Raw genomic sequence first — 19,112 nt, 5'->3', positions numbered from 1 at the left:
AAGTCCATAAATGAGAAGCCACTATATATAACATCAATAATATTGATGTTGTATCTCAACACCAGTAATAAAATAGACTCTTATCATGACATTGACAAGCAAAATAAAAACAAAGGAAAAACTACTTTATTGCTAGTAGAATGATGCAAAAGCTGTTGTGACTTACACCAGCATTTCATAAAACCATGAGCCTACTGAGAGCTTCGTTAGCTACTAAGAGCTCAGAGATAACTCACTGCAAGGTTTCTGCAGTACTTTACATGTCACAACTTGTGCCCCTCAGCTTGTTGTCAGATAAGAATAGAGAATCACAGAATCATTAAGGTTGGAAAAGACCACTAAGATCATCTGGTCCAACCATCTACCCCTCAACAGCAAGCCCACTAACCACGCCACATCTACACCTTTCTTGAACACCTCCAGGGACAGTGAATCCATCATCTCCTGGGCAGCCTGTGCCAGTACATCACCACTGCTTCTGAGAAGAAAGTTTTCCTAATATCCAATCTGAACCTCCCCAGCTGCAACTTGAGGCCATTACCTCTTGTTCTACCACTGCTGCCTGGGAGAAGATGCTGACCACCACCTCACTGTAACCTCCTTTCAGGGACATGTAGGGAATGATAAAGTCTTCGCTGAGTCTCCTCTTCTCCAGACTGAACAACCCCAGCTCCCTCAGCCCATATTACCTGTGTTCCAGACCTTTCACAGCTCTGTTGATCTTCTCTGGTCATGCTCCAAGGCTTTTAATATTCAGAATAAAGCTGGCACAAAAGCATCTTAAGTACAACATTTTATGTAATTTTTATATTGGTCAAAAGAGAAACTTGAGTCAACATTTGGATGACGTCTGAAAACGCTTCACTGAGAAGAAATCTGTTATAATTGCTTTTTTGGATTAGATTTACTGAAGCACTAACAGGAAGAAAAACTAGAAAGTCAGGAGGTAGCAAAACAATCTGGACATTAAAAAAATCCAACATGACACAGTAAAAGTTGTGTGACATGGAGACTGCTCAGGTCCAGGTGAGGCAGCTGTTATGCTGCAACTGCACACCATGCTGAGCACACCCTGAGGATAACCTTGGGCTCTTTCTTCCTATCCATGGCAAACGTCTCATGTTACTGTTTGGCTTTAAGTTTGATTTCAAGGACGGAGATAACCTTTGCACTGTGTGTCTAACAGGTTGATTTAGTCAGTGTTCCTGTGACACAAACTCAAGATTTCTCCTAGTGAGCAAACCACATGCTGGGATTGTTATTGATCACAAAACAGAATAGAAAGCAGATAAAGTTTTTACTGCACAATTATTCTTTCAGGCCATTTAAGGTACACTTTACTGACTTATGGTTCTAAGGTTTAGTACAGAGACATGTTTTAAAACTTCAGGTACTATAAGAGGGAGACTTAACAGGCATGCCATCTTGAAAACATTTTTCATATAAAAAAGTACACTTGACATGATGTTTCTGCCTTAGGGATACTTTCTATTGAGCAAGTTCACAATGATTCCAGAAGAGGTAGGACAAGGTGGAGTGATGCCCTCCTGCCCTTGTCCAGAAGCCCAGCAATAGGATGACCTTCCAGATGTGGTAAAATACCATTCAGCAGTCCCATTCCAACATAATTCCTCACTTGGAAACCAAAAGAATAATTCTTCTTCAAGCTAAAAAAAATCAGTAACTGAAGAACCAAGCCAACTGGAGGGTGCAGGAAGACTCAGCCCCTGGGTAAAGACTGGATGGAGGCTCCTGTTGACAACTGGCTCAAGCTTGAGTCTTAGCCTTTTTGCAGGCTGGCACTGTTTCTTCCTCCTCAACCTTGTGAAGCTTCTTCACTGTGTAAACTACCCCACAGGCACTCTTCCGAGTTTCTGGAACATACAAACAAAAGCTGAATTACCTCAAATAAACTGATACTAATGCACTTAATGCATGCTTGCTGCAATTCAGCATGTTTCACAGCCAGCCATGCAGTTCACGCAGCAGGTAAGCCACCTGCACAGTCAGGACGTAGGACACACTTGGGAAACTAAAGTGGGAAATATGAGGGTGGGTGCAGAATTAGAGCAAGAATGAGGGAAAACTGAGGTCTGCTGGGACTTTGGGGGAGGGGGGTTGGGGGGGACATACTTGAAACCACAGGCAAGCAGGCTTCATTAGTTCCATACTGACAGAAAGACACATTCTTGAACACATGTCAAAAAGCATTTCAGTATTTCTGAGCAAAACAATGTTCTCAAATAAAATAAATAAACATTCACATACTTCAGGGTTCTTAAAAAGACTACATTGGCACAGCTACACTGGCAGAGGTTCACATACACATACCAAGTAAGTGGCTTCATAGCATTCAACCATCTTTTATTTACAGAACTCACAGCATTACCATTTCATGCTACTCCTCAAACATTTGCCAAACACCCAGTAGAACCAGTCCAATTTCAGAACCGCTACTACAATGCTTCTCTGCAAACACTGAAGATTTAAGGCAGACAAGGCTACTAACAAATACTCTTGCTAGCAAAGTGGTTTCATAAGAGCTTTGCCAAAATATATGGACTTATTCTGGTCTACTATTCTTTGGGGCACAGGAAAATTACATTTATTAATTTTTAACCTCACAGATAAGAAAAATGAAGGTCTTGAGAAATTCCACATAAGCTTAACAGAAATTCTTCCAACACTGTCACAATGTAGATGAGTAGCATAGCAGGATGGATGACCCTGATCATAGAAATGCATTCTTGAAGAGATCATAGCTACTCACTATGAATTACAGTATATTCAAACTGCAATTCTACTGAAACAACAAATGCTAACCAAATTCTACCATGTGTCTGCAGCTTAGAGCAGCTGAAGTTGTTAAGACTAGAACCTACCTATCCAACAAATCCTGGAAGAAGCAGAAATTAACAGCTAGACACACAACTTGGTGACAAAATTAAATTGCCATTGGAATACACATCAAAAATCTAGGAACACCAAGAACCAGCAAATAAACAAGTGAAAGGGAGGTTAGAGAAGGTGAATGAAAGGGCCACAGAGCAAAGCAAGAGTATATATGATGGCTAGAGAACAAACTGCCATCTGGACACATAATTCAACCTTCTAATTTCTGCAGGAGGCAAAATGCTACATTTCTACTTTCTTCAATATTAAAATGGACAGGTAAAGCAGAAGAAAGCTAATGCAAACTTCCTCTGCTGAGGATAAGAAAGCAAGCTTTGTTTCACCAGAACTTAAAGTCATGGTACACCATATGAAACACCTCCTCCTAAGCATCAGACACATGGGACTTCACAGTTTGCATCAAGTTTGAAATGGTCCTCACCAAAAAGTGAGCTAGTCAGAAGTAGATCAAATAATGAAGTATCAGAGAAACACAGCAATGGCTGCTTCTGTAGTCATGCTGCAAGAAAGTAAGGGCAAAAAAAAAAAAAAAATCTGGGTGAACCTGTTTTGAATTCAGTAACACAGTTTCTGCTGCTGTCACAGATACGAGCATTATACTCCTTCTGAAAAAAAAAAGGTATCTCCAAAACGCAGGAGAACAGGCTGATCTGTGTTGTAGCTAAACAATTTTTGAGTCTTTTTAATGTGGTAAAGCAAGTACTCCAGTACAGACAGTACCACCAATTCAGCCAGTGATTTGCTAGCACAGCAATCATCTCTTGTTGCAGAAGTTCCTTTTCATTCACTGAACTAGGCAGAAAAAAGTCCAAGCTGACTTATTCTCTATGGTCTCAGACCTTTTGGAAAACATGAACTAACATGAACTTACCTTAACAAATGCAAGAATTGCTTAAGTTTGCACATGCTTTTCACTTACCTCCATGAAGTATGGTGGCTCTGCAGTTGGTGGATACAGCTGCCTTGGCTTCGCCTTCTGACAGGCCAAACAGCAAACCTCTGTCACCTTTATTCAGGATCAAAATGCACAGGAAGGAATAAAAGGAGCAAGGAAGACTGTATGACAGATTTGCTTACTCTACAAATAACTGGGAATTAGCAACGCCATAACTTAGAGTGACATTTTGCATAAGGTTACCCAGAGGCAGAGACCTGAGGCAACTAATTCTCCCGGCTGCAGTTCCCCAGAAGCCCTCCTGGAAGGCTCCTGTCAATGCTGCTTTTTTCCAGACAAGCAGCTGTCATTTGAAAACAAAAGTCTGTCAACATAAGAAATTTTATTTCGAACATAATATCAAATAAAAAGCTACCCCCTTGAAAAATTCAGCTTTGTGGGAAAGGGCACTGTCTGATACAACAGCATTATGTTGAAAAATTCCCAGCCACCTTGAATAGGGATGACACCAAATTAGGTATGTTAATTTGAGTTAAGCTTCACTGCTCTTTTTAAGAGGGAAGAAAATGTCACACGTAAAATCCTTCCAGCCTGAACACCCTCCCACACAGTTCTCACAACTCAGAGCAAATGCCTCCCCTTCCAGGGGCAGTCTGGACACACACCTACAGGCAGGGAGGAGGAAAAACACATCTGAATTCCTGTAAGAAAGGGAGGAATGATGCTTTCTGTCAAGAACACAATCCTTCACTTAATAGTCATTTAATAGTACATATGGAACTAAGGACTGAAAAATTAAGAGCCAAAGTAACTAGTGCTAAGACAGCAGCCTCATTTTTCCTAAATAAAAACATGATTTTTATGGCTTATTCTATCAAAGATTGAGTGTCTTTGAGATCAGAAGTAATTTTTGGTTTGGTCAGCAGTGCTCGCTGACTTCAAAGGTTTTTTTTTTATTCAAAGATCTATGATTATGGGTTTTTTACTCCTTTTCCCACTTACACTCAACACAAATATCAACACATATCACAACACAGAACTCATCTTTAACCATTCTCAGACATCACTATTTACAGCAACAGTTCATGTCACTCCATGACCAAGATCTGTGTTGCTCCTTCCACACCCACGCAGAACTCTGAGTCATTGAATTAGTCACCAACAAGCATCACTGGGTAAAGTTCAAGGAGAGCAAGGAATGGAAAAATCTCAAAACCAATCAACTTTCACATGTTACTATTAATTGCCATCACTGACTTGGAAAAAGGATACAGATTAGCCACATCATAAGGACCTCGTAATTCTAGAGGCTAGAACAAAACAAAGAAGGTTGGAGGCTGGTAGAATGTGAGCACATAGTACAAAGCTATTTGCAGAAGCAGCCATTCAGGAAAGCAAAATTAGATGCTACCTAATAGCAAGCCGCTGAAGATGTGCTACTACAATCAGGAAAATACCACTATTTTGCAAAACAGAGTCCCTCTCTGTAAGAAAGCTGTCACAGAAAATACCATAGCAACAAAAACAAAGCAAAACAAACAGGTTAAAAAAAACCCCACACAATTCTTCAGTAAAACAATTGATCAAAAGCATACAAGGTGGCAATCTTAGAACTTTAGTTATCTATTAACACATAAAAATTGTAATTTTAAGTATTTAGAGCTGCAATAAATGCTCAAATTGTTTTCACTTGAACAAAAGCCCAGGACTTACTCTTTCAGCTGCACTAGATATAACGATGTTCTGCAAAACACAAGAGAACAAAAGAATAAACATTCATCTGTCAGCATCAAGAAATGGAAAACTTACAAGCAGCAACGACTTCATGAGCATTAGTTAAGTTCAGGCTGACAACACAATTAACTGTGGCTGTCTGGTGCACTCAGATGAACAGAACTCCACCAGTCTGAGGAAACAAATAAGCCCAGGCTACCTCCCCAAACTCTACAGAGAAAGGGCCACATGGACAAGTCCTCCTTTGTAGCTATAAAGCTAAGCTCAGAGAGCTCTGAGATGAATAAGCAACTCACCTTTTAGAGGGTTATGGCCAAGAAGTATAAATCTTAGTGATGCTATTAAACAAGTGCACTCATATCTCTTATAGAGGACTTTGAGGGGACTTAAAGAGAAAAGAAGAAATGCAGAGTTGTGCACACTGTGTTAAGTACTACTGCCTTTGGAGATAGTAGCTGAAAGGGACAGGGATACACGCAAGAGCAGTCAGGCACAAAGTGGATGCTGAGCATTATACTAAGGAAGGCACAGATGATCTTGTAAGAGAATCCCAGGAGCCCACACAAACCACAGCTCTAGGAAGTCTGACTCCTAAATTTTCAACCTACTCTTTGCATTGCAGCAAAACCCAACCCATTCATGTTGCCTTAATCAAACTCACACTGATGGAGGAAACCAGTCTGCAGTCAGGTAAAAGCAGCCAATTCACACCTCACACCATACATTGTGTTTCCTCAAACCTGAATCCCCATGAAAAGCACCAGGCAGAAAGACACCCTCCTTCCTTCACTCCCAAAGGTTTTCTACACAGCAGGTACATGACTGCTCATGGACTGGCATATAGCACAGGTCAGCTGCCAGTGCTCTTATGTTAAGCCTCTAAGGATGCTCACTCAAGGGAAGATTGTTTAGCTCAGGTGGAAACTGCAGCAGAAAAAAAAGATTCCACGCACTAAAAAAATATATATATATATATATAATATGTAATATATATATAAATAATATATCTCAAATAAAGGCTTTGGGAATTCCTGCTTGAGTGGGTGAGAGTGAAATTGATACCAAGGCAACAAAAGACTTTCCCTCTCTGACGTCAGTACCACCAACACACCACACTACCTTCACTTACACAGTGGGGCTTATGATCCCTTCCCAAAGTACTGCTTCGCTCATCTTACTGCCCCCCAGCAAAGAGCAGGGCAGTTGTTGGAAGAAAATGCTCTGTGCACAGCAGGAACTCAAACCATGAAAGAGCTATTTGCACGGAAATGACTGTACTGCGCATACTGTGCCCAAGGTTTCCTCATGTGTCGAGGAGGAAAAGAAGGGGCTGAGAACTCTGCACAAGCATAAGGAAAGCCAGGAGCAGAAGCAATTCATACATCAAAGTGACTTAACAGCACAGAGCCTAGGATATTTCCTTCTGTGTAGTTCACCTTTAAAGTGACTGTACTACAGTCCTCAAGGGTGCTTTTGAGCTTCATCAGTGCTGACTGTGAGAGTTCACTGTGAAAATACAAGTCTGCTGCTCTGAGCTGTAAAAACCAATTCCTGTCTTCTCAACTCAGAAAAGCTCCCAGAGCAGCTGTGCCATCTTGAACCCATCCCTGCAGGACTGCAGTTCACTGCTATGTACTGGATATATGCTCTGGCTGATTCAAAGCTAACCGACTTCCAGTTAGAGGATGGGTAAGAAGGGAGGAGACAAGCAGACAGGAAAGTACAGCTAGCAAACAGAGGAGAAGCAAGCAAAGGCAGGGCTAAGGGGAAAAACTCAAAGGCTAATCATTATCTCCTCAGGTAAAAGAAAGCAACCATTCAGCACACTGCTGAATTTTAACATATTCTAGGGACCCTGCTGAAGGTCAGCTCCTTGGCCAGTAAGTTTCTGGAAGTTTCTCTGTGCTACTATAATAGTGGAAAAGAATCCAAAAGCTGCTACAAGCTCAGCAGCTGTAGGTTACAAAAGGTGGCTGGTGTGCAAGGTGCCAATGAGAGCAGCCCATGGAACAGCCTCACCTCATCTTAGTAAAAAGCGCGTTTACATAACTGACAGAGAAACTGCCAGCAAGCACTAATAGCCATCTCTGCTGGCCCACCAGGTAACAAGCCCAGAGGCAAAAAAAATACAGGCAAGAAACAATGACAAACTAGTAATCCATTTCTAGCTCTTTCAGTGGCTTACAACAAATCATGGTGCCCAGAGTCAGCCAATTTACCTCCCACACACAAATGGTGTATTAGATAGACACATGTAGAAAGAAAAGGCTCTAGAGCACAGACCAAACAACTCAATCACTCCTTGATGCTAACTCAATTTGCGTGATACAAACCAACAACTGAGTGAGAAACATTTCTTCAGCTGCACAGAGGAAAGAAGACAACTAGCAAAAAGGAGTCCCATATGTTTCTGTGTGAATGCAACTTTTGTCAAAGTCAGTATCTTGTGTGATTAACCCCCAGAACTGGGCTTCTCAGGAAAGACACTTCTTTAGCACCAAGAGAACTCATCTATTTAGGGACCCCTGTCCTATAAGAAAGGTCATCATTCCTAGGTGGAACTGCAATAATGATGATTCTGCTTTTAATTGGCCTCCTAAGCCCTATATCCCACTTCAGAATGCATCTGCAGGGTAATGCCAGTCTTAGCTTCTCTAGACTAGCTAAGCGCAGCAAAAGCCCTTCCTAGCAACAATGATGTTGCACAATCTCTTTTAACTCCAGTACCTACTATTATACACTTCCCTGTTAAAATCATGCAGCCTGAGAGGACCCACATAGCAGGGAGCTTAGCCTGATGGCCTGAGAGGACATGAGGTATGAAAGCAATGGAGCACCGGCATCTCAGCTGCAAGGATTACTTCTTCCCTTGGTTTCAGTAGCAGGGAAGAATGTAGTTGATCTGATTTCAGCAAAACCTTGGCTTTGAGCCAGCAGGCTGTTGGGTCTGTTCTCTGCGCTGGGGATTTCCTAACAGTTAAACAAACAGGATTTCTGCCTTATTTTTTTGCCCATCTTCAAGGTATATTTTCCAAAAAAGTGCTTTTGGCGAATCAGAGCTTTGAAGTGAGGGATTTTAAAGAGATGCGTGGATTTCAGTTCCAGTGCAAACTTTTTCCCTTTTGTTCTGGGTACTGCATACCAAAATAACAGGTATGCTATTCTGAAAAAAAGAGAACCAGGCAGTTTGACAACTTAAGAGGAAAACATGCAGAGGTACATGGCTGGGAGTATATGGAGCCAGAATGATTGTGCCCTCATAGTAGCAGGCAATGATTCGGTCACAGCTTCAGAAACTCTATCATCAACACTCATTTAAAATGGTTCAGCCTGTACAACTCCAGAAGAATTTGAACCAAATTAATTAGCTTGCTTTCACTTCGAGAGCTTACCTTTCCTTTGCAGATCTGCATCAGGCTGATCGCATTTGAAAATGTGTATCTTCTCATTGTGGAGTCTTTGATGGCAGGCGTGTAAAGAAGTTCAAAGTAAATGCCTCGATCTATTGCCTTCACATGAAAGAAAGTGATCAAAAAATCAAAAGGATTGAAGCAAAACAATTCAACAACCACTATTATTGATGCAATTTATTCACAGTTTAACCGTGTTATGAAAAAATTGAAGGAGAAACTGTTCCAGCAGGAATACAGCATCATGTGAAATGCAGGGGAAAAAGTTTCACTGTACACCAGCTGTGTGCCATGGGAGGACAGAAAGATGAGGTTTAACAAATAAAGAAATAACACCTACATAGTAGTTGTAAGTGGCTTTCCACTGTCACAGAGAGGATGAGGCAAGTAACTACTGCTGATCAGAAACACGCCCAGAAACTTCAAGGACCCTCTTCCTCCTGTTCCACTGCTGGCGATAAGCAATAACCCTGCTTTCCACAGCAACTACATCTTGCAGATGAGGAATTCGTCCTTGCACAAATGTAGCAGCGAGGTCCTGTCTCCTCTCTCTCATGGCACTGTGTTGCTATTTGTGATCATTTTAAAGAACAGCAGCTGATTCCAAATAGCAGAACTTAGTGTGTGTTCAGTTGCTTTAACACCCTTTGCTGTCTGTGAAAGTACCTCCCCAAAGCCCTTGTATTCTTGTTTTCTTGAATGTACAGAGAAAGGTTGAACAATTTCCTATAAGATATATAGTGGTAAAGACAATTCAAAGCTAGAAGCTCCTCATCCCTTGGCCTATAATAAATTTGCACCAAATGTTACTTCATGCTTTCAATCATATTATAAAACACTACAATGCTAATATAGTAAGAAGAGTCCAATAATTGAATACAGATGGAATTAATCCAGCCATAATGGCTGCATGGAAGCTGAGTAGATATGTAGCTATGTACATATCAAATGTTTCACACAGAGCTAGTCCAACATCTGCAAACAAGAAGAAAAGACCGTACTTATCAAAACCAAAACAGGTAATGGCAATACACCCATTTCAAAGTAAGGATACACCTAACCTCATCCCTGCTCCTCCAGCTGCCAGCCAACCTGGCATCAAAACAAGCAAACCTCACTGCCTGAGGATGTACACAACAAGTCAAGAGACTGTCTTGAAGCTGGAAGTATGGAAGATGAGAAACAGCTTATGAGGAAAGTACCTCCTCACCTGGGTCAGCTCCCAGAGTTTCAGGCAGCGAGGGTACTTTCAGACAACATTTCACACAACATTTTTATTCCCAAATGGAATACTGAATTTTAAGTTTGTGGAAAAATTCCAAATCATTACTTTTGGTCTGTCAGGATTGATTCTGGTTTATTCTAGGTTAAGGCTTCTCTAAAAGACAGAAGCAGGACTTCTAGCCAGTTCCAGCTTTAAATCCTAATGCACTAAAACACCAGCCAAACATGTCCACGCAGAACAATCAGTAACATAAACTTAAAGGAAAATACTGGTTCACATAACCGCACGTTCAGATTAAGTTTTCTGCCAAACCACCTACAGTAGGCAGAATTATATTAGCAAAATACTTGATACATGCAGACAGCTAGCTCGAGTACCACAGAGGATACTGAGCAATCCCACACTTGGTTTACTTCCCAAGACATTCCTTTGACTAAGTATGGATTCAATATGTCACCCTCTGAATATCTAACACAATGTCCTTCTCCCAAATTAACACTGTCATTCACATTCTCCCACCTTTTAAATTACAGGACTATTTATCTGACACAGCTGCATCCCTTCTCATTTAGGAGGCAGCTCTGTCAGCAATCACACTACACCTCACTGGTTAGCACAGCAGTAATCATAAGGTTCTGTTTCCACTCCTTGGAAACACCCTTCCTATCTTCAGAAACAGGGTAGAAAGGAGAAAGAACAAATACATATCACTGTGTATTAAATGCTGCAAGTGGAGGCTTTGAAGTGAACGACATCTAAAACAATAAATTACGCAAGAAAATAAAAAGAACCACTTGAGTGGGAATGGTGAGAAAGAAACTGTAGGGAACTCAACTCAGACTGACATTTAATAGACAGAAAACAATATAGGTGTCAATTTACCATATTTACAGGAGGCCTTCGGAAGTAGAACGGAAGCTTCTCTGTTACATTTATGCATACTAGATCCACATCAAGAGTTGTGCAAGCAATCTAAGCAAAGAAACAGGAACAGATTATTAGATGTACCATTTCTTAATACAAGAAATGCCTCTCCAGAGGCAGTTCAATTTTGAAATGTAGTACAACACCTTTCAGGTGTGCCAATAAAACAGCAGTGCTCAAAGTGCACAGCTAGAGCATTTGGGGCTACAAATCCCAACCCTTTTTTCATTTACAGAACTGCTTTTCCAATACAATAATGACCAACCCAAAAACAAAACTTATTGCTTTATTCTTTTCTGACATGGTACATGCAGAAGCAGTGCTGGTTTTTGGCAAAAGAGCATACAGCTAATATAGGACCCATCATTCTCCCAGTGTTGCAGCTGTTCGAGTATTTTTACCATCAGCAACCAAGAAAAAACTGAAACAAGGAAAGAATTTTAGAAGTGATGAAAGATGCCACGTGCCCAGTACTGGGTCCACACCACAGTGCCTCACTTTCCTGTCTGGATAAGAAAGACAACTGTTTCTAAAAATTAAGCATCTGGAGAAGTCTTAAGTTGGCACCTAAGCTCATGGTTTAAACACTTAGCTTTGAACTCACACCACAGTTCATATCCTGTATTAAGGGAGAATGAAGGAACAAATGGTGGAAGATCTCCACATTAACACATACAGAAAATTAAATGGCCTTAAAAGCAAGCCCTCGATTTATATATAATCTCACGCACACAAGACTTGTAGGAATTATATATGTCTACCCTGAAAAGATGATTTCACAGGACCAGATTAACACCTGTAAGCAGCATTGTAACAAATAAGATGAAGTATGTTGAACATGCTCAAAAGGAATTTCTGATGTATAGAGGAACTCTCCATGCTCAGAAACCTGCCACCCACTGCTCCAAATCCATCTGGGCCAGGTGCCAGCCCTTCCCTCCCTCCTTGCACCAGCATGAAAGCAGTGGGGCTGAAGTCCCGTGGCGGGGCTGCAGGATTGTGACACTCTACTCCAGCACAGGGCTCTGCAAACTCTATCAATGGTCTGTTCACATGTAATTTGCAGACATGAGAGCAGAGGCCCAGCTTTAGGAATATTTCTTACCTTAGCTGTTGATAGAACTTCCTTCAAACTGAACGTTATCTTCAAGCCCTAACTTTATTAGCTCTCTCAGGCAGAATACAGGTTGAATATACTACAAATGCAAACCTGGAATGCAAGTTTATCAGTACTGTAGCCAGTTCTAATGCCATCCTTACGTGGAATACAAACTACCACCTAGACAGAGCTGATTTACAGGAATTTGCTCAATGCAAATAGCTCTGAATCATGTCCTAGAAAACATGACAGTGAGGCCATAGAAAATTCAGGAAGAGAGAAATCCAAGAAAAAAAAAAAAAATGGAGAGCAAGAATACACACCAGAAGCAGGCAAGCTGCCCCTATGTGATGAGAAAACAAGCCCTCCTAATCAGTTCCAGAAGCAGGGGAGATTTCTCTAAAGAGCCCACATTCAGCCCAGCTCTGGCTCCTGGACAAGTCTCACATTCAGGCAGATTAAGGTTACCCAGCATCCTAAAACGACCTGAAGCACAAAAACTTCATCCAGAAAACACCATGTAGCAGTTGCACAGCCCAGTGCCTGCCTGGCTTTACCATGGGCAAGAGCCCCATCTGCTGGGAAACCACAGCCAGCCAGAGATGCCCGACTGCACCAGCAGAACTGAGGGATGTCTGAAAACAAAACAACCACCTGACAAGCCCCTGTCCCCCCTCCAAAGCCTTACAGTGTACTACTGCTGCCTACCTTCAACAGATTTCAGGCACTTGCTTGAACACACGACAAATTGAGTGAGCCCACTTGAGAATTGAGATCAATGAGAAGCTCCTCCCTGCCTTTCTCTGCCACTCTGCCTCATCCAAGTCATTAAGTATGAACAATCACAGGATGGTTTGGGTAGGAATGGACCCTTAAAAGTCATTTAGTTCAACTCCCCTGCATGGAAGAGGGACACCTACATTGCTCAGAACCCCATCTAGCCTGACCTTGAATGTTTCCTCTTGAGCCTTCTCCAGACTGAACAGCCTCAGCTCTCTTAGCCTGTCCTCACAATGGAAGTGTTTAATCTCTTAGACAATTCCTGCAGCCCTCCTCTGAACATGCTCCGACAGGTCCACATCTCTCCTACACTGAGGACTCTACAAGCAGATACAGCAATCCAAGTGAGGTCTCACCCAGCGCAGAACAGAGAGGCAGGCAGGATCAGCTCCCTCACCCTCCTGGCCACGTTTCTTTTGATGCAGCTAAGAATACAGGTGGCTTTCTGGGCTGCGAGCTGGCTTATGTCCAGCTTGCCATCTGCCAGTATCCCAGGTCCTTTTTGGCACAGCCATGCTCCATCCTCATGTCCCCTAGCTGGGACTGATTGTGGAGGTTGCCACAACCCAGGTGCAAGACCTTGCACTTGTTGAACCTCATGAGACTCACCTGGGCCCACCACCTGACACTGTCTAGGTCTCTCTAGATGGCATCTAGGCCTTACTGAAGTCCAGACAGGTGACAGCAGTGGTTCTTCCCTTGTTCACTGAAGCAGTTATACCATCATAAAAAACAGGCAGGACCTGCCCTTCATGAACCCATGCTGGTTACCCCATATCACCTCCCTCTCTTGTACGTGCCTTACCACAGATACCAGGAGGATCTGCTGCATGACCTTCCCAGCACAGAGGTGAGGCTGACAGGTCAGTAGTTCCCTGGGTCATCCCTTCTACCCTCCTTAAAAATGTCTGTGCCACTGCCTTATTCCAATCAACTGGGACTTCATCTGACTGCCACGACTTTTCAAATATCTTAGAGTGGAGTGGCTTGGCGACTACACCAGCCGATTGCCTCAGGACTCTGGCATGCATCTGGAATAAATCACAATAATTTTATGCTGTTAACAGAGCACCCCCCTCCCCCCCCAAAAAAAAAAAAAATTATGGAGAGAAGTAGAAAGCCTTTTAGAAGACTTTTGACTCTTGCACACCCTCAGGAGTTCAGAGTCTGGCAAGGGAAGAAAAAAAAAAATCAGTTGGAAATGAGCTTCATTAAGTTGTCACTGTTACAATAAATACTTCAGTTCTTCTCCTTTCAAGTTCACCTCCTTTTACAGCCTCTTCACAAGTTTTCAAAAAGGACAGGAAATAATTTAAAAAAAAAATAAATCAGAAAAATATAGTTTTAATGTTCCAAAGATAGGTATTGAGCAGCACCAGAAAGTAGCTTTAACCTAACTGAAAAACAATGTCAGCTTCTCGACAACCTCTCTTTGAAAGTAAATTCCGGCATTCCTCCAAAGAGACTCACATTTGCAGTTGGTGTCCCAGTGTGTCATGGTTTTGTAATTTTTGCTATCGGTATTCCACATCATAACATCATGTGGAACACAGAGAAGAATTACATGTCCCAGAGTACCTCACGGTCAGAGAGGAAAACACATCACAGAAGTGACACTGGCTCTCTCTCACACTGCCTGGCAGTAAGTGTGGGTGTGCTTCCAAGTTGTGGCACCTTCAATTTTAAAGTAGGCTTCTTGGTCTTCAGAAACCTCTCTCTCTTATTTCACTTGATTTATTAGCCCCAATTTCAATTAGATCATACTATATTGTGTTATGTTGCATTCCGATATCATAATTAGTAAAATAAGTTCTCCTCCTTAGATTGTTGCTGCTGCTCTGTTTATCTCCTTGAGCCCAACTCCCATCTCCCTACCCCTTTCCCTTTTTTCTTTCCATTCTTGGGGCTGGAGGGAGAGCCCACAGGCCTACTGCCCCCCATCACAGACATAGATTGATCTAGATAACTCCGTGACACAGTGCATTCTTCAAATTGCACATCAGCTTGCTGTCTGCCAAGGGCAATACAGACAGATCACCTCTACCAACTCTTCCAATTCACTCTTAATGATACGACTCAGGAGCTTCCTGAGATGGTCAGATGTGCCACTTTTTCTCCCCCCATTTTGCAATGAAAGCATTTTGACAAGAAGTTGAGCTGAGCATTTGAAAGCAAGTCAGTCAGACCACTTGCAGACGTTTAGGACCAACTGATCACATCAAGGCCCTTTACCCTTCTAGGATTTCTCCCAATCTTTTAGTCTGCCTGCTGCTGACCAGAGAACCTACATTGTTTAATTAGCCCCATGACATGGCTATATAGAATGGAAAACAAAACAAAGCATGCACTCAAAGCACTCCAAGACACTGATGGTTAGTGCCAGCTCTATGACAACTCACAGATAGTACTTACATGGAACAATTTCTCCGTCTTTGGAAATACAGCTATGATGTCATACAATCTTATATTTGCAGATGTAGATCTCTACAAAAGGAGGAAATAATTACTACCTTGACTTCTGGCAGGTGACAAGCATACACACAATGATTATAACCAAAATAATAATGAGAAAATTTCCTCACCATTTTCAAGCACCAAAACAAAGACGATAATCTAATTAAATAGTAGGTCTCTACTGTGAGCAATTCTCTGAGGTCATTTTGAGGCTTGTCCCATCCACTCACATACCTTTTGTCTCAAGCACACAGCTCCACAAACACACACTGGTCTCCCTCCTGGTATTCTAGTGTACACATGGAAGTCCAGAATTCAAATAAAAGAATAAAGGAACAGAACTGCTACCCCATACTAATAAGCGATCAGCACAATCACGTTCTGTTTCACAGACACTTGCGTGAGGGGTCATGATGCTTCAGATTCTAAAGATCTGGTCTGAGAAATCAGTACTGAGTATCCTATGAAATCCATTAAATCCAATACACAACTCCCAAAGTGTCATTCTTTCGTTGAGAAAATTAAATTAAAACAAACAAACAAACAAGCAGATACACTGAATGTACTTACCAAGAGATTACAGTGGGAAGGATCAGAAACAACAAGTGTCAGCCGGGTTAAGACTTTAAGTCTTTTAGATGTCCCCTATGATGGAAAAATAATATAAGATTTTAAAAGCTGACAAACTTTGTGGCAACCTTCACCCTGCCTACTATAAAAAGAAAGTTGTGCCTTGCACCAATTCTTGCCTATAATAATTTTCTGGAAGTCTGTAGTTATGCTTCCCTAATATAAAACATATATATTGTAACTGCCCTTCAGAAAGAAGGGCTCACTGTGTTTCTCTGAGGAGTGGATAAACTGAAAGGAAAAATTGCAGCTCAGTGTAACAACACATAGATGGAACGTAATAAACACACCTGCACAATAGGCAAAGATGGAAACAGCTCTGATGGAGACACCGGCTTGGCTATTTCCTTAAAAGAAAACAAAACAAAGTTATCCAAAATACAACAGGGATGTTTAGAATGTACACAGAAGTTGTGTTCCAACTCCAAAAATAAGCTTAACATACTAACAAAATATTTCCTAAGGACAATTCACAGACCATAGTAAAAATTAACTCCAGGGCAGTAATACAGGCTTATAAAATCAGAGTTCTGTTATAAATATAAATACAAATGCCTTCATTTAGGTGAGTGCGTAAAAACAAAGGATAGAGGAGTGGCACAGAGATTTACGAGAGCAAACACATCACCAACAAAGAAGCTGAACTGAAATTACCTGTTTCTTTTCTTTAAAATCGATGACGTGATTAAGAGCAACTGCAGAATATCCCACTAAAAAAGAAAACACATTGTGAGCCTGCTTTGATCAGCAAGTAATGGAAACAGACACAAGGAGAAAACTGTCACATGCTCATTATTTAAATATCTCAAAATCAATAACGATGTGCACATTTACCTTTCACAGTGAATTTTGCTCAATGTTAACTCAAAGATGTGTCTTAAGAGTACAATTTTTTCTTTTAGCACAAGCCAGCCTTTACAACACATCCTCACTGACTGACAGTAACAAGGACAAGGGACTGTGCACGGCCAGTGCTGGGGTACGCACAGAGATGCACGGTTACCTAATGGGTACAGCAGGGCAGGCTGAGGTGTGGCTGTGAGCCTGGGGTAGTGGGGTAAGCCACAGGCTGCCAGGTCCCGGCTCTGCATCGACACGAAGGCTGCGCCTTGCAGCAGCGGACTGGAAGATGCATTATGAGGGGAGATGTGACCACGATTGAAGGGTGATACAAACAGAAAGACTGCCGTGGTGGACAGGACTAGAGAAAGCCATAAAGCCTGTGCTGAAGATCAGTAACCCTGGAACAAGTTCTCTGCAGAGGTTGGAGAGTAACCGGAGATAATAACAGCGCTGTTCAGGCACAGCACAGACCCCGTGCCCTCGCTGGGCAGGGCAGGACCGGCGCATGGAGCTTCCGCCCCGTCCAGCCCCGCTTCTCCATCCTTCACGCCGCTGCTGCAGCCCTCAGCCAGCGCCGCCTTCCAGCACAGCCACCCCATCCTCAACAACACATCCACCCGCTCCCAGCCCCGACTCACGGTTCGCCGCAGCCTCCAGCACGCTCTGCACGGCCTTCCTATCCGCGCCCTGCGGGACGTTCAGATCGGCGAAGCCGGCCATGCTGCGCAGCACGGGGCGGAACGAAGGCTGTGAGCGCAGCCGGCACCGCCCCCGGCGGCCCGGAGCAACCTGGGGCTGGTAGTCCTGCTACGAGGAGCGGGATGGGCTCTGGACCAGCAGGCGGAGCTCTGGGTGATGGAGCGTGCGAGCTTTTATGCGCTCCTGAACGTGTCCGTGGGGGGCTGTGCTGCGAGCGGAGCAGTCGGGAGCTCGGGGTGTGTGCGCTGCCCAGCAGGGGGAGATGCGCTTCTGCTCCTCTTAGCGGCCGGATCGCCTCCCACCGAGCGCAGCTACTGTATGGCCCGAGGGGGGGTGGAACCGTTCCTAGTTAAGGCCATCGTTTTCCTGCGTTAACTAAAAAATGTGAAATAAAATCCTAGGTTGATTAGTCCCAGCTTCTCTAGAGATATTCCCTAAAATGCAAAAGAGATGAACAATTCCAGGAGACCACAAATCAAACATGCTTTGACTCTGTAGCACTGTTGAAAAACCCACCCATTTTATTGCTGCTAATCAGCACATATGTGAAATACAGGTGGTAATGACCACTTTTGTTGCTGTTTGGGACAGTTACAGCAGCTGCTAAAACAAGCAAGGCTGTGATTTCTTCACATCATCAAGGTGGTATTGGGAGGCCTCACAAGCCCTCTGCTTCCACTTCCTTGAGCCTGGAGGTTCAGTGGGTTATTTGGAATGCTAAACCCTTAACCAGGCAGAATTGCTCCAGCAATGCCCACAGCTCCCAGGCACGTCCCTGCCCACAGCACTGCTCCTTGGCACACTGAGGCCGAAGAGTTTATAAGCTCCCTTTAAACACAGAAAGGCTGCAACGAGATCTCCCTGGTGCCTTCCCCAGATTGAACAAACCTATCTCCAGGGAAGTACTCCAGCTCTCTGAGCACCTTCGTGGCCATCCTTGTGACCCATCACAACAGCTCCATATCACTCCTGTGCTGGGAGCCCCAGGCTTGGACACTGTGCTCCAGGTGGGGGCTCACAAGGACAGTACAGAGTGAAACAGTCACCTCCCTCTTCATGCTGCCACCCCTCTGTTGATGCAGCCCAGAATACAGTTGCTCTATGGGCTGCAAGTGCACACTGCTGGCTCATATCCAACTTTTTGTCCATCAAGTCTCCAAGTCTTCCTCAGCAGGGCTGCTCTCAGTGAGTTTTTCTCCCAGTCTGAATGTCTGGGGTTGCCCCAGCTCAAATACAACACCTTGAATTTGGCTGTGCTGAACCTCACTAGGTTTTTGTGGGTCCATTTTTCAAGCCTATCCAGGTCTCCCTGGAAGATGTTCCTTCCTCCTACGTTTCCTATGTTTCAGCAAATTCTGCTTTGGCCTATCTGTGCCCTTAACATGTTTCCTATTGGAATAGCCAGTGCTGCTTCTCTGCCAAATATCTGAACACACAGCCCAAATCAAATGGTCTTCTTAAGGCTTTTCTGTGAAGTGTGTGGACATGGGAGAACTCAAAGCATTA

General features: G+C 43.0%; 1 protein-coding gene across 1 annotated transcript; it reads right to left on the bottom strand.

The window, feature by feature from the left end:
• Positions 1–104: 104 nt before the first annotated feature.
• On the bottom strand, positions 105–17,913 carry RPP30 (ribonuclease P/MRP subunit p30). The gene is made up of 11 exons (XM_015866890.2): positions 17,546–17,913; positions 16,719–16,774; positions 16,355–16,411; positions 16,005–16,079; positions 15,393–15,464; positions 11,060–11,149; positions 8,935–9,051; positions 5,522–5,551; positions 5,081–5,118; positions 3,833–3,912; positions 105–1,874 (listed from the first exon to the last, which is right to left on the bottom strand). Exons 1-11 carry the CDS (start codon positions 17,625–17,627, stop codon positions 1,768–1,770), a joined length of 804 nt encoding a protein of 267 aa, XP_015722376.1. The 5' UTR covers positions 17,628–17,913; the 3' UTR covers positions 105–1,767.
• Between the last annotated feature and the right edge of the window lie 1,199 nt (positions 17,914–19,112).

This window comes from Coturnix japonica, chromosome 6, assembly GCF_001577835.2.
Source record: "Coturnix japonica isolate 7356 chromosome 6, Coturnix japonica 2.1, whole genome shotgun sequence".
In the NCBI taxonomy this organism is placed as follows: Eukaryota; Metazoa; Chordata; class Aves; order Galliformes; family Phasianidae; genus Coturnix; species Coturnix japonica.
This window is presented reverse-complemented; position numbering and strand designations above follow the sequence as displayed.